The sequence below is a fragment of the Benincasa hispida genome, chromosome 4 (genome assembly GCF_027475165.1).
Source record: "Benincasa hispida cultivar pf3 chromosome 4, pf3_genome.v1.1, whole genome shotgun sequence".
NCBI lineage: Eukaryota > Viridiplantae > Streptophyta > Magnoliopsida > Cucurbitales > Cucurbitaceae > Benincasa > Benincasa hispida.
The window spans coordinates 12,507,766-12,523,504 of record NC_143481.1 but is presented as its reverse complement, the minus strand read 5'-3'; the positions used below and the strand labels follow the sequence as shown (position 1 = coordinate 12,523,504).

Below are 15,739 nucleotides of genomic sequence, written 5' to 3'. Positions count from 1 at the left end.
CTAAACTCAAGAAGGAATGTGTGGTGAAAACACTCAAATTGAGCTAAATTCTGAATGAACTTTGGTGGGTTTTGAGGGTTTTCAATTCAGCAGCATATCAATATCAAAAACTCAGAGATCCTCTCAAATCTCAGCATGAAAGTTTAATTTATAGACCAATTTTATGCATGAAGGATGTCTGCATGTAGGACAACTTCTACTTGGGAGTTTAATTGAAGAGGTAAGTGGAATTGGGTGATAAAACACCTAAATGAGTTTAAAATCCACTAACTCAATTAATCAATTTTGTAAAATTGATTTTCTTATTTAAATAAAACAACTTTATTTAAATAATTTAGTTTTATAAAATTAATTCAAAATAATTAATTTAAATAAAACTAAATTCAATTTTTAATTAAATCTTTTATTTAAATTAAATTGTTATTAATTTAATATCTTAGTATTAAATTAATAAAACACTAATTCCATCAATATGATTCAATTTCATATTATTGATACTTAAATCATAATTTAAATATTAATTGATTATCCAATTTTGTTTAATTTCGACTAAATTAAACATGTTAATTGTATCATATACAATCAATTGAAAAATTCTAAAATTGAATTTGAACATTTCAAATTCATAACCCTAGTTTCGTCTATTAATACTCAATTTATTAATCCAATTTATGAGCTAGTAGAGGGACCTAATGAATCTACAGATCATGAACTTCAATGATTTGTAATTAATTGGTTAAACTCTTTAAAACCGAATGAATCATAGTTCGTTAACTATCAAGACATACCACTATAGCTCGATAGTTACACTATCCTTACTGTAGATATATTTCTATCCATTTTAACCATAATCGGTAAGTCGATCATTCACAGGCCGTTCGTATTTACAGTTGGGTCAAAATTACCGTTACACTATCCTTACTGTAGATATATTTTTATCCATTTTAACCATAATCGGTAAGTCGATCATTCACAGGCCGTTCATATTTACAATTGGGTCAAAATTATCGTTTTACCCCTGTGAATGCATCTTGTTCCTTTAGCTCCCACTGACTCTCTATTGAACAACTAATTCACAATTCCACTTTTGATTCATGTCCCTCTCTACCAAGAGAGGGCGGGGCCCCGTTGTTCAATACCAAGAATCAACACTTAAGAGAAAAACCTATCTTATAACCCTTAGACGGGTAGTAGTAAATACCATCTTGCAAGGCTATGTCCTCAGCTATTTATCCGATCTTATCCCCATAATGGGAGGCTTATTGAACAGTGTTGTTGGACTACTCTCACCTATGCAGATCAAAGGATAATCCCGAATAAACAGGAGTTCATAGTTAGCTTAGGATTAAGATAGAGTTATCCTAAGTTTTTTTGGCATGAATAATCAGTTTTAACAGTAAACGGTCGTTATAAAGAAAAAGTGACTATTTCGAGGTTCGGTCTTATGCAAACTCACTTGCATAGGATGCTTTCACTCACATGTCTCTGCATGAATGATATGTGGATCACATCATTTGTATCAACATACAAAATGGGTCGCATCCAATAGTGTTACTAGGATGAGATATCCAATTTCATCCATATACTCACAGACCATTTAGGCTATATACTATGACAATCCTATTTATGTCACTACATAAAGTTAAAGTATTCATACTATAGCAATAGATTTGTTTATTGGATTTTCATAATAAAATGCAATATCAACTTTATTGAATAAAATACTCAATAATATTTTATTGATAAATAGAATGTTTAACACAAATTTACGAACTGTGAGTTTTAGAACATTCCCAACATATAGGTTAAATATAATTTAATTATGTAAATAAAAAAATAAAGCATGCGTTAAAATATAAAAAATAATTATAAAAATTTTACATAATCAAATACACATAAGTCCTAATGTAAAATTAATAACTATAATACACTTGTTTCTATCATTCATTTGTTGCTAAAATCTGATTTGAAATATTACTTCTCACTTAATTTATTTATCTTAAATGATGTTGACTCAAATTTAATTTAATTATATTATTATGTAAATATCACGATTGTAAAATATTAAAATGAACCTAAATGAATGTCTTAGTAAAGAAAATTTATATAACGTAAGATTCTAACCAGTTTTGAATATACTAAAAATAATAATTTTAAATTTAAAATAATATATAAATATTTATATTGAAAAATTTAGCTCAATTTTCATAAACGTTTCTCAAATTTTGAGAACAAGAAATGAAAATAGGTATCAAACAAGATAGTTTTTAAAAAAATGAGAAACTGAAACAAAAACAAGAAACGAGAATTTTATCAAATAGACCATAAACTTGGTCCAACTTTTAATTTCATGTCAAATAAAATTTTAAATTGGAAATGTAGCATTAGTCCTTGAATATTAAAATAATTATGAGTTTGTGGACTTGCATAATTTTTAAGGTACTTTTCATGGTAGGACACAACCATATATATATATATATATATATATATATATGTATATATGTATATAGAGAGAGAGTTAATATTTAGGATAGTAAAAAGTTGGTTGGGACAAAACGAAAAGAGTCGTTTAAAACCTATCATAGCACTTTGCACGCAAAAATGCTAATTATTAGGGGACATCCATTCTCTCACTTTATTGCTAAAGAGACCTTGCAAAGGCATTAATTTATGCTTCAAAATAATTATAATAACAATATTTAAAACTAGTTTTACATTGTTAAAAGTAATAATTTAATTCGTATATTTTGAATTCTATTTATGTAGTCTCAAATTTATAATAATTTAAATTTTATTGTATATAAAGTTTCAAAATTAAATATTAATTTTTTTATTGTATAAGAACAATAAGTTCCTAATTAGTTTATCAATCTACCCATTTACGAAATTTCATTAAATCATAACAAAATTTAAAGCATAGAAATTAAACTGTCACATACTACTATTCAAATACTAAATTGTTACAAAATTTAACATACAATGATTAAGGTTATTAGATAAAATTTATGAGTAAACAATTATTTTTAGAAAAATATATTGAACAAAATGTGACTTCTAACCTTGATTCATTTTAGCCAATATATTTACAATCATCTAAATTTTATCATTGTACTTTATGCTTCTGATTTTTTAGATTTATTTAAAGATACCAAGATGTTATTTTAACCAAGGACAATGTAATTCATATGTGATAGTTTGAAAAGTGTGTCTCATCGGATTACATTTATGGTTGTTTACTTGTGTTTCATAATTGGGGGCTCAACTCCAAATTTTAATCAAAACGTGAAATTTAATTTTCAATTTGATTGTGTTTGAAAATTACATGGGATTCACTATGTTTATCGTTATTATCACGATGATCATTATAATATAAAATTATAAATCTGTCATATTTACTTTTATTATTAGGGTCAAATGGAAACAGCAAATATGACCCATTCAAAATGAATGTAATTAAAAATAATTCGATTATATTTATCATTTAGACATATGATTGATAATTCAATTATATTTTGTTTTTATTACGAATTATACATGGTCTAGTTATCATTTTGAATAAAAAAAAACCTAAAGATGAGAAGAAAATGAGAAGCCCAAGAAGAAAAGAGAGAACCCCCATATTGCTTTGTATGATTTGTCTCTGCGTCTTTTCAACTGAGCACACACTGACTCTGAGTCATGGGGAGGTCCGGATATTGGCGACCCACCATGGGACCTCTCTCTGAATCCCTCTGTGAACCTCTCATAACCCTTTCTGCCCTTCTTCAATTTCACCAAATGGATTCGATTTTTGGCTCAATTTTGTTTTCTTTAATCATGGGTCGAAATTTTCTACTTAAAGAGAGAGAATTGGGGGGTGGTGTTGGGGTGTTTTGACCAACCCAAAACCCTTGAAACCCCTTTTTCTTCGTCATAATTGTTTGTTTCTTCGAATCGATTCCAATTTCTGGGTTATGAAATACACAAAAAGCAAACCCAAGTAGAGAAGAAAAAGGTAGTAATCAGTGATCTCTTTTAGTAGTAGTACGGTATGCTAAAGCAAAAAATGGGTCAGGAAAAAAGAGCCAAGAGACATTGAATTTGAACTATTTTGTCTTGCAGTGTGGATTGGCAGCATTTCTCTGTTTGGGTTTGCAGGTAACCAAGCGAGGAACAGACCCCACGTCCCCAAATGTTCACACTCAACCATGTGGTAATGGTAAGAAATCCATATGTTTTATCTTTTTACTGTCAATTTTTTTTTTAGTTTTTTAGTTTTCTTTTTTGTCATTGTGCTGTCAAAGAATTTGTTCTTGGAAATCAATCTCGAGCTTTGAGTTTCTTTCTTCAATCATCCAACGTGGAAGCTTAAAGATAATTACACTTGAGTTTAATGAATGTACTGTTTTTTCTGTGAAAATATATTTTCTCTTAATCCTTTCAAGAACCGTACTCTTTGAAGCATATTTTGTCCAATAAACTCTTATTTCATTAAGAAAGAACCTTCTCTTTCTTTCTTACTTGGGTAATTATTAAAGCCACTTTATAAGAGAGAGAGAGAGAGAGAGGTCTGGCTTGGAACTTCCTGAACCTGAAATGTTAGTTGACATTGACAGGACAGAGATTGGATTAAGACTTCAGAGAGACAATTGAGATGGTTAGAAATTAAACCCTTTTAATGGTTTCACTTACCAAGCCTGCAGTGCAGAGAAAAAGGCAGAAACCAGAAGGCATTCTCTCTAATAACAGCTAGATGGAAGAGTTGCGCCAGCATTGAGGTTGTAGGTACACATTATTTCCTCTAGTTATTTCTGGTCATCACCCAGATCCCATTATAGCCACTTGGTCAGAAATCTAAAGAAAAATCAGAGAAAAGATTTATAAAATGGGGGAAAAAGTGGGGTTGTATCACATCAGATCCAATGGCAGAGCTCTAGATTTAACAAGAAGGCATGGTAATGGAAAATGGAATCCTGATACGAGAAATGAAGACTATCTAATTGCATTGTTTCATCATTATCTTGCTACTTAATCAATAACCATTATGGTTAGAATATGAACATTAAGGAAGGTTACCCTGATAATTCAAGAAGTACATACGACCAAAACTAACAGATGGGTGTTGGTTTATTGCGAGCCATTAAATTCGTCAAAGATATCCCACAAGATTTTCTCGTCAGTTTTGGTTTGCTTGCATCATCTTTTATCAGACTCTTTTCTCTCCCTTTTCTCTGAGACTATATCTGTTCAAAAGTACACTGCTGAAACAGTAAACTTTCTCTCTCTTTTCACATTTGATTGCCATAAGTTCTTAGTTGTTTGATTCCGAAGAGAAAGTGTGATACTTTGTTACTGTATTTACTCTTGCTTCTCATCACTTTGGTTTTTCTTGTTCAGGATGGCTAAAAAGAAAGTGACTTCGTCTGAAAAATGGTGCTGAGAAGACCTGGCAGGAACAGGAGTTTCAACAGAGAGAATCCAGATATTTTGATTATGATGATTGCAGTGGATCAGATAATAAGAGGTTATGAGCAGGACAAAGGAGATGGCACAGAGAGGAAGGGCATGGGCCCTTTAAAGCCTGCAACAAAGAGTAAGTGGTTTCTGCACCCAAGAGCAATGCTTTCTCTCTCTCTCCACCCCCCGGTTTTCTCTTATGTGACTGTTACTTCCTTCTATCTTTATTTAGTGGGTTCATTTCCTCCATCTTCACCTTCATGCAGAGTCCTCTTTTTTGCCTCTTGACTCTCTCTTTCTTCCTTTTAATGGTTCTCTGAGATGGATGTCATTCATTTTCCAGAGCTGTACCTATTTTAGCTTTAAAGTTTGAGACCGGAGATTGAGATTATACACCTCCCTGGTGTTCAATGCTCCAAACTTAAGCTTCTCGGGGTTTGGGCACTTGAAGCTATTCCATTCTCCTTTTTTCATGCAAAATTTTGTATCACTTTTCTTTTACCATCAGCTTTATGTTGTGATTTGGCAGAAGCCGGAAAAGTGGGAATACAGCACCAGTCATTATTGCTTCTTTTCCGCTTGTTTTTTTTTCTATAAAAGCAAAGCTTCTCGTCCACTTTATCTGAATTTTCACAATGTTACCCTTTTCTGGAGAAACAAGAAACCAAGTTCTTTGAATCTTCTCCTTTTGCTTTGTTAGGTTGTCTTTGATCTCCTGTGAGTGAAGAACCATAAAGCATGTGAACAGTATAACAACTTTTTTTGCGTTTTATACGTTGCAAGTTTGAAGTTCTTCACTAAGCCATCACATCCATTTATTTGCCTAATTCAGGACCACGGTGTTCCTTTCAGAAGATTTGTTGTGGGGCTTTCACTCTAAGTTTCTCATCCTATTTTAGGATGATAAATATTTATCAAATGGAAGGTTGGTTTCTTTTGTCATTTTGTGCTAATCAGTGTCCAATCTTTATGTTCTGCCTTGTGGTTTACAGAGTGAGTTTTGATGTGGACCACTATTTCCTTGTGTCTTGTATGCTGTTGTGATTGTTCCCTCGTCTGCATTGTGTGTCAAAATAAATTGTAAAGCTTCAGAGTATGACTTATCAATATAAATTTTTGGTTTGTCCTTATCTGTTCTAATTTTTTCCTTATTGTGGCAATTGCGTCTGGACATGGGACAACTGCTAATTTCCCTTTCCAACATTGAAGAATCTTCATATATTTTAGACAGTCTCTCATCTAATGTGAATTTGGATGTCTGGATTGAGCTGCATGATTTTTCTTTTTCCCTTGAACTGGGAAAGAAAGTTTATTCTTTGTTTGGTACATAACAATCAATGTTGAAAATAACTTCGAATTGCAGCCAAAACGATATAGTAGTTCGAGTATGTTAACTTGTGCTGTTGCTTGGATTGTTGGAGAGTGACTTGATGAATGCTCTGGTGGATTGGATATGGCAAGCCCAAATTCTGTTGTAGGTGAGATTCTTCCTCTTGGCTTTCAAAACTCAGTTGATATGCTCAGTTAGTGATCAGAGCCATATTGCAGCCGGATTTCCTATCCTTTTGACTCTGCGGGAATCTGGACGCTCTGCTACTAGTGCTGATAATCACATAGTTGATCAATTGGGATTTTTAGGTTCTCCAATGTCTACTGCCCTGCAACGAATCGATTTGGGGGATGCTTGTTTGAGTCCATCTGGTAATGTCGAGTTTCAAAATCAGTTGGCAGGAGAAATTCCTGTTACTTCTCTCTTTCAATCCACCTTTCTTGCTCCAGTAAATGATATTCGTGAAAATGCAAAAGATTCAGCATTTCCAGACCCTCAGTTTCAGCAATTAGAAACCTTTAGAACGTGCATCTTACACAGTTCCTCTAATGCTTCTAATTCTTCATTTGCAAGTTCTCTGATATGTGAAGGTGATGAGTCTCTTTGTAATGCAAATAACAAGTGGGAAAGTGATAGGTTTCATTGTATTCAGCAACTTTCTAGGGAGAATCCAGAAAGATCAGATTTCCAGACCATCTCGTCAATGGAACACCTGCATCAGAATGGCTGGATGCCATCTAACACTATGAACTCCAAGTTATGGAATGAGCTTTCTCTAAGCCTTGCCACATCCGAACCTGTCCTCAGTGGAGGAACCAATTTCCTGGACCAGTATCCACAGTTGACCTTTTCTGATTCTAATCAGCCTTGTTTGAACAGCACGGAATTAGCCTCGAACCTGAATTCAGGCAGCTCCAGGGACCTCCCTCTTAGTTATGGATGTGGTAGTCCTGTTCACCTTTCTCGTGCAATAGCAGGATCAAGATATCTTTCTGTCATTCAGGACGTACTCTCCCAAATTGCAAGATATCCACTGGAAAGTTCGGAGCAAGCTTGTCATTCAACTACTACTGTGGGGTTTGTGCCATCCCTGGATGATGCTACAATTGAATATGGTTCTGATGTAACTGTTAGATACAATTCTCAAATGGAGCCTGAATGTCAAAAACCATCGGTTGATGCCAAGAAATCCCATCTGTTGACTCTACTACAATTGGTAGGTTAATTAAATATAATGTCTCTCTGATTTTGGTCTTTGTACCGTTCTTATACTGAACAACTTAATAATGTTTCAGATTGATGAGAGGTACACTCAATGCCTAGACGAAATTCATACCGTTACATCTGCGTTTCATGCCGCCACTGATTTGGACCCTTGCTTGCATACTCACTATACTCTCCAGACAATCACTTCAGTGTATAAAAATCTGAGGGAGAAAATTACCAATTGTATTTTTGCTATGGGTATGCATTCTAACACAATGTGCACCAAGGAGAAGGAAAAATCCTTTGAGGCAACATTCATCCAGAAGCAGTGGGCTCTACAGCAATTGAAAAGGAAAGATAATCAATTATGGAGGCCACAGAGAGGCTTGCCTGAGAAATCTGTCTCCGTTCTAAGGGCATGGATGTTTCAAAACTTTCTCCATCCGTAAGATTTTGTGACAAATCTGGTTTACTTTTTGAAGATATGTAAATTAAGTTGAAGGAATGTTTTTCTTTGGGGATTTTCAGGTATCCCAAGGACACAGAGAAGCATTTACTTGCAGTAAAAAGTGGATTAACTAGAAATCAGGTTCTTGCTGCTACAAGATTTCCTTCAACTTTCATGAGTTCTTGTCACTTTTACTGAGTTCTGCTATTCTGGACTTTGGACAGGTGTCTAATTGGTTCATCAATGCTCGTGTCCGGTTGTGGAAACCGATGATTGAAGAAATGTATGCTGAAATGAGCAGAAGAAAATCCAGTCAAAACGAGGAAGGAATCGAAAGAATTCATCGACCCAGATAAGCAATAGCAGCAAGAAGATGGTAGCTTGAACTGTGAATGTGATAAGCGGGATTGAGCATTGTATGGGGGACTTGAATAGATTAGAAAAGTGTATTGGACCGAATTCCAACTACATATTCTTTTTGGTAATCGAATTGAAACAATTAAACCTGAAGAATGTCTTTAGCTTCGCCTTCCTTGCAATTATTTAAGGAAAGGAAACATTACTAGCAAGAAAGCATCATCACAAACTTCATTCTGAAAGGAAAAGGTAAAAAGAACAGGGTCAAGAGGCGAACTTTCAATCTAAAAACATTATTTATTTATTGGAAATAAATAATTCTTGGATTTACAGAGAATGGCCCTCCTCAACTAACTCTTTTGATTACAAATGAAAGAATGACAAATTCTGATTTCTGCCTAAAAGTTTTCATTACCAATTATCCTGTTTCCTTCTTTATCTACACCCCAAGCCCACACCTCTTACTCATGAACTGATGGATTGCCAGAGAAAAACCAAAAAACTGTCCTCACGTACACATAAATACAAAAAGTGATCTTTATTTTCTGTTCTTCTGCCTCCTTTCATCGTCCATCGTCTAGACTTGCAAGGAGATTCTTGTTTTTATTGGTTTCAACTTCAAGCCCATGCTTTCTGGCGATAGAAGCTCAGGAGCTATGCAAGAAGGGCTCAAAGGGCTTCTTGGGCTGACGCTAAAATGAGATGGCCTATACATACCATATCCCATGAGAAAATACTCCATAGGTATCAACATTGCATCAGGCTGCTCCTCCGTCACCATTGACCCACATGATTGAACCTGAGTAGTGAGAATAGCCCCTTTTAATTCATTGTGGTATAAAGCTCGGTTTAAGATTTTCGTGTATATTTAATCTCCAAAAAAGAAAACAGAAAGTTCAACATACTTCCACTAGGGCACTGTATCTTCTATCTAGTTTAACAGCCATGTGGTGAGCCTCTGAGTGGAATGGGGACCTGTCCCCAACAAATATCAACGAACGGCACTTTAGTTTTCGCAACCCTTCTGATATGTCAGGTCTCCTGCATTGAAGAAAAACAAAGTTCAGGAGGACCTTAAAACCCCATACATCAAAAGTATAACTTGATGAAAATCAACCCCAACAATTGACAAGCACAAATTCTTTAACGTATCAAAGATTGGAGTTCGATACATTACCCATTCATCGCTTCAAGAAACCTCCATACGTTTAAACTTTGCCTCTCATCAAGCGACTGTTGAAATAGAACATGTGCATGATGTCAGATCAAAAAAATAACTGGCAGTTTAAAGTTGCTGAAAGAAAACGAGAAAAATGCTGGAGTACTCACTCTTCTGCATGCTTGAACTAAATCGGACTCTGGTACTTGAGAACAACCACGAGCTTCCTACAACCAAACAACCAAAAGAATAAAAGTTTGCAATCAATGTGTCACCTAAACTAGTGTTTTAAAAGCCTGGATTTAAGTATCCTGAGTTGTATAGGATTTAACAAATCCAAAAACTGAGTTAAGAAAAAACCAACATCACGATGTAAATTCTGCTGTCTAACCGCAAGCTATTTAGACCTACCTTACTGAAATACCGCTTTAGCAACAACTCCTTCACTACCCCACACATGCCATAGAAATAAAGAAAATTTGACATCACCTGCATATAGAAAAGTCTGTTATAAGATGATTCCAGTAAACCAGAAGATGATCGTAATAGTTCAGAAAGAAGACCTTATTATACAACCATTCTGTCCAACAGGGCGCTGTGCATATGGGAGAAATCAATATCAAACCATGAACACGATGCCTGTGCTTCATCTGTCACCAACAAGTGAAATCAATATATGAGAGAAGTTTCCAAGAGGAATTGAAAGACAAGACAGAAAAAAGAATTTAAAAATAAAGCAATCACGAGCATGGTGAACAAAGAGAGAACTTACGGCAAAGAGAGTGAGGATGTATGCCCCAGCAGTAACACCCATACACATCACGGCACTAAGTCTGGGAGAAAGGGATAGAAGAAGAGTAAGTCATCGGATTTGTGCATTTCATTTTGAATAGAACTCGTGTGAAAACAAATAAAACTTCCTAGCATCAGGCGAGCGGAATTCTAAAGTAATTTAAGTCTAAGTTATATACTAAATTGAAGATACCCAAAGGGAATATCAAATTACCCAAAATAGTTAAGAACTTCAGCAATTTGATCTGCTAAGTCATCTGCAGAAAGTACAGGATCATCAGGGCAAATTGCAGCAGCTCCTAACTGCAACTCTTGAACAAGGTCCCATTATGAGAAGAATTCATGTGAAAGTAAAAAAAACAGCGTACTCTACTTGTTGGAAAGTTCAGTTTCATTGAAGCAACACAAGAAATAATTTTTTTTTAAAAAAAACATAATAAAAAAATAAAAAAAAAATTATATAATAGGTTATCTTCTACATAGCATAGATTAAAAAGTAATTCACACGTACAAAGTAATTACTTTTCAATATATATATATACACACACAGTGGAAAATAGTAATAATAATGAACAAATAAATAATGACATTAGTAGAGAGATCAGACCCTGCCAATTATACAAACCTCATGTCCAGGAGGGCTGATATGATATATGCAAAAGTTGTGAAGCAATAACGAACAAGCTTCTGGACAAAACATTAATCCTTGGAAGCAGAACATATCTGATAAATAATGAAACATAACACATTTAAACATTGGTAAATTACCAGAACAAACTAAAGATAGATACTAAAAGTTCAAAGTTATAAGTCATAGATCATTTCATTTCTTTTTAATCCCATATTATGATTTATGAACCTCTAGATTTCGTATAGCTATGTCCTCATTTAATAACTTTTTTTTTTTCTATTTTCAAAAAATGAGCTTGTCTAACGAAAATAAATGGACTTCAAAAGCTACTATTGAAAGAGAGAAAACAATTATGTAGGTGAAAACAAAACAATTGTTTTTAGAGAAATAAACCAAAATGTCGGATGTTACCAGCAAAAGGACGGTAGATAATAGAGGTGACCCATATTCTCGATTCCAAAAAATTAAGCATGTAAAATTTAAAACAAAAACAAGACCATGTAACACAAGTAACGAAAAAAAAAATGTATATACTTATTCTGAAATAAGGAAAAGATGCAAAAACTCTATTCTTATCAACCTTAAAACTCCAAAGTGTATCTAATTTATTGAAAGATCTACTTCTGCTCTCAAAATCAAGTTATGAATAACAATTTACATGACACATTCTACATACTCACGATTTAGAGCTAAATCAGGATAAGTGATTAGAGCTGGTTTGTCCTGGTCTCCAACCACAGTGACAGAAACAACACCATAACAGGTTTTCACAAAATACTCCTGCCAAAAAAATTGATTGGACAAACATTAATTTCGATAGGTAATCATCTGAAGTAGAGAATTGAAGCACCTAAAAAAGGCGGCAAGCAGTAGAGAAACATATATGAACTACTATTAAAAGAGAATTACAAAAGCTTAAATATATAAACATTCATAGTTGAAGACGCAAACATAATATCTTTGCTTCCCATAAAAAAACTTTGTCAACGCAAATTCAAAATGTATGTCTAAACTAGTAAAAACCCAACATCCATCCAATTTTGGTAGACGTAGACCGTTGAATTTTGAAAACAAAGAAAGGAACTCCATGAAATGCAAACAAAAATCCTTCCAAAACCTAACTAAAATCAACAATGCACACCCTAAAAGAAAAGGGACGAATGCAGCCAGTAACCCGGGACAGAAACGTTAATTAACTTCGTCTAAAACGATAATTGATACCACGAATTCGTCCAAATAAAACATCACGAACCCCATGTTTCAATTCTATCCAAATTTTCCAACATTTTCTCAGCAAGCAAACAAAGAACAGTGTTCAAACACATCTAATCATATGAATTTACAAGAGACCGGAAATGCAGGTACCTTTCCACCAGAAGAGATCGACTCCATATCCACCGAAACCGAATCGCTCGAATCCCCCATTTCCCTCTATCCCTATTTGTCTCTCCTTTCTCTCTTCCCCTAATTCCTTCTTCCCTTCTTCGCTACTCAATACACAGAATGCTTCTTCTTCCTTTTATATATCACCAAATCTCCTCAACAATTCCTCCTCTACATTATTTTGGGAAAATTTTTCAACTCGTCGCATCGAATCGTCCGAGTCGAGACGAGTCACCGACGCCGCGTTCCCCTTCATCGCACATTGACAGAAACCTCACGAGCGCCCTGTAACGAACAAACTCTAACCCGATACCATGGTTGGTTGAACCATGGTTAGGAAGCCGACAGTTCAACTGAAATTACTTAAATACCCACATTTTCCTTTGATGGCGACCCGCTCTCCTGCCACACGAACGAGGGTGATTTCCGTCTCTTCACGTTGATTTTTTAATTAGTAATAAAGAGGGAAATAGTAAGTAGTTAAGCTTTGACTAGGAAGGGATAAAAATAAAATAAGGATGTGTATTTTATTGTGGGCCCCATACTTTGTCTCTGCGTTTATTTAAAGTAACGTAATCATTAATATCATATTATATAATCTGTCACAAATTTGGGAAGAATTTTTTTAAAAAAAAGAAATTCCCTTTATAATATGGTAGTGTAATTTCGTTGTTTATTGCATTGCCTAAAATTAGGGTGGATTTCATGAAAATCATTTTACAGGATCTAATTGTGTTTTTAAATTAGTTTCTGTGTCTGTTAATTTGTTTTAAATAAAACTTTTTTTTAGTTAAATATTGTGCAGAAATACAGTTGAGCTTTTAATAGTATTGTTGCGCCATTAAAGTTGAGGTTTTTTTTTCTTTTAGTACAGTTAGTTATTAAATACCTTCTTTTCTTGGGCAAATAGATTTAATCATTTTATCGAATAATAAATGATTTTGTTTTTATTAAAATTCCTTAGGATAATCCTTTGATTTTTTTTATTTTTAAAAATTAAACCCACTTCATTCAAATTTATTATGATTTACATTTTTCTTAAATACAATTGTTGAATTTTTAGCTAAATTTTAAAAACAAAATTAACTTTTTAAAAGTTATTCTCAAAATTTGACTTTTTTTTTTAAATTATTGATGAAAAGTAGATAACAAATAAAGAAATTTGGAGTTGGAAGTAGTGTTCATGGACTTAATTTTAAAAAACAAAAATGATTACCAAACGAGGCCTAAACTTTTCATAATGCTCAAGAAAAAATATAATAAAGTTTTTTTTTTTTTACCACAAATGAAGAATGGTAGACCAAACTCTTATATTAAAGAATGAAAATGTATTAGAGTTGACAAAATTTTCTACGGGATTCGATCTCCGTAGAGAATCTCCGATTTGACCGGAGTCAAGTTGGGTCTGGACAGGGGATCCCATCCCATCCCCGCCTCAAATAGTTTTTTAATATATTTCTTAATATTATCCATAATATATTATACATATACATATACATGTAACATTATATGTATAATTCTAAGCTAACCTACAAAGCTCCTGTGATAAACAGTAACTTAAAAATTTTAATTTTAGTGTTGTTCTTTTTATTCAATAGCATACTAGTTTAGTGTTAGTTTTTTTTTTTTTTTCTTAAATTTAATTTCATAATATTAAAAGTTCATTTTTTTTATTAATTTTGCAATAAAAATGCTAAAATATGTTTGATATATTATTTAAATAAATATAAACAACAGTAATACAAATTCATTATATAAAATATTGACAATCTCAATATGAATACTAAAATTTAGTTGATTTTAAATTAAAAAAATAATAATAATTAAAGATACAAATAAAAATAGTGTTTTTTTTTCCACGGGGACCAATCCCCAAACGGGATTTCCCGACCCTGATCTCGATATTCCAAAATGGGAAATGGAGTGGGGATGGAGATGAAAAATGTCCACAAAGACGAGAATGAGGAGTGCATCCCCAATTTTGCTCCGCTCTGTTGCTATCTTTAAAATGTATATATTTTTAAGTATGGACGAAGTGTATTGTGATGGTAAGTGAGTTAGGTCAATTGAGAAATAAAATAAATTTTTTCATGAAAAGAAAATACCAACAGTAATGCACGAAGACAAACCAACTACTACTATAATATTTTTCCTGGATTGCATCGTTTTAATGAGGTACATTTATAATGAGACGCTTTTTCTTTAATAAATAAAATTGTTATACAAATTAAAAAATGAGTGATATTATATATCACTATATAGATGATTAAGATAGTCATACCGATGTTAAAGCGAGCATAGTTCAACTGACATACAAGTGTGGCACAAGTGAATGATGACTTATATGAGGCATTTTGGGTGTAACCAAAAGTAAAATCACAGGGGCATATATCCAAAATGAATAGTATCATATTACATAGAGATAATGAGATCTGTATGTACTTAAGAGGTGGTATCAAAATCATGCATTGACTTAACCATGTAGTAGATTCCTTGAGTACCAAACAAAGAAGTGGAGAGTATAGAGGAAGACGTAATCATGGTGGTATATATTTGTAGTTGTGAATTTTTGGACAGACAATGTGCTCAAGTATAATTCAAAGAAAAGGACAACTTGAGGAGGGAGACTCGAAGGTCTTCTGTTTGAGGGAGGGAATTGTTAGAAATGCAATTAAAGTCTCATAATTTGCTAAATAAATAGATTATCATATGTATATAAAAGGATGACAACTATCTCTAATGATATCAACCATTTTGGATGGATCCAAAAAACAAAAACACGAGGATTTATGTCTAAAATGGACAATACCGTAACATCATAGAGATGTATAGAGGTATGTTGTCCCTCACAATTTTATGGGATAATTAATACCTTAAATATTTTACTTTATCAAACTTAATCTTAAATTAAAGGTTAAAATATTATTTTTTAGTATTTATATTTTTAAATGTCGAATTTATCATTCATTTAGAATGTTCAATTTATCATTTTAATCA

At 33.1% G+C, this 15,739-nt stretch overlaps 2 protein-coding genes across 13 annotated transcripts; one reads left to right on the top strand and one right to left on the bottom strand.

The window, feature by feature from the left end:
• The first annotated feature begins 3,549 nt into the window (after positions 1-3,549).
• Positions 3,550-8,930, top strand: ATH1 (homeobox protein ATH1). 11 transcript variants are annotated; one of them, XM_090312900.1, is made up of 10 exons: positions 3,587-3,994; positions 4,102-4,198; positions 4,596-4,764; positions 5,377-5,572; positions 6,269-6,361; positions 6,800-6,914; positions 6,985-7,982; positions 8,062-8,417; positions 8,501-8,561; positions 8,645-8,930. In XM_090312900.1, exons 6-10 carry the CDS (start codon positions 6,890-6,892, stop codon positions 8,774-8,776), a joined length of 1,572 nt encoding a protein of 523 aa, XP_090169026.1. In that variant the 5' UTR covers positions 3,587-3,994; positions 4,102-4,198; positions 4,596-4,764; positions 5,377-5,572; positions 6,269-6,361; positions 6,800-6,889; the 3' UTR covers positions 8,777-8,930. The 11 variants fall into 11 exon arrangements, with proteins under 11 accessions (XP_090169033.1, XP_090169026.1, XP_090169025.1 ...); XM_090312901.1 differs by having other exon boundaries at positions 3,618-3,994; positions 4,596-5,248; XM_090312906.1 differs by lacking the exon at positions 4,596-4,764 and having other exon boundaries at positions 3,618-3,994; positions 7,075-7,982.
• Positions 8,931-9,054: 124 nt separating this feature from the next.
• On the bottom strand, positions 9,055-13,077 carry LOC150036487 (protein NDL1-like). Of its 2 annotated transcripts, none has more exons than XM_090312909.1 (11): positions 12,725-13,077; positions 12,040-12,139; positions 11,354-11,451; positions 10,943-11,031; positions 10,709-10,769; positions 10,500-10,586; positions 10,348-10,425; positions 10,107-10,163; positions 9,955-10,010; positions 9,683-9,818; positions 9,055-9,576 (listed from the first exon to the last, which is right to left on the bottom strand). In XM_090312909.1, the coding sequence occupies exons 1-11, from the start codon at positions 12,782-12,784 to the stop codon at positions 9,355-9,357; spliced, it is 1,044 nt and encodes a 347-aa protein (XP_090169035.1). In that variant the 5' UTR covers positions 12,785-13,077; the 3' UTR covers positions 9,055-9,354. The 2 variants fall into 2 exon arrangements, with proteins under 2 accessions (XP_090169035.1, XP_090169036.1); XM_090312910.1 differs by having other exon boundaries at positions 12,036-12,139; positions 12,725-13,003.
• Between the last annotated feature and the right edge of the window lie 2,662 nt (positions 13,078-15,739).

Excerpts from the sequence above, each read along its gene's own strand:
- ATH1 (XM_090312899.1), top strand. The coding sequence starts at position 6,890 with ATGGCAAGCCCAAATTCTGTTGTAG. Across the intron at positions 6,915-6,984 it reads AAGCCCAAATTCTGTTGTAG|CCGGATTTCCTATCCTTTTG; the intron begins GTGAGATTCTTC and ends GCCATATTGCAG. Across the intron at positions 7,983-8,061 it reads TGTTGACTCTACTACAATTG|ATTGATGAGAGGTACACTCA; the intron begins GTAGGTTAATTA and ends ATAATGTTTCAG.
- LOC150036487 (XM_090312909.1), bottom strand. The coding sequence starts at position 12,784 with ATGGGGGATTCGAGCGATTCGGTTTCGGTGGATATGGAGTCGATCTCT. Across the intron at positions 10,011-10,106 it reads TAGTTCAAGCATGCAGAAGA|TCGCTTGATGAGAGGCAAAG; the intron begins GTGAGTACTCCA and ends CTATTTCAACAG. Across the intron at positions 9,819-9,954 it reads TTTCTTGAAGCGATGAATGG|GAGACCTGACATATCAGAAG; the intron begins GTAATGTATCGA and ends TCTTCAATGCAG.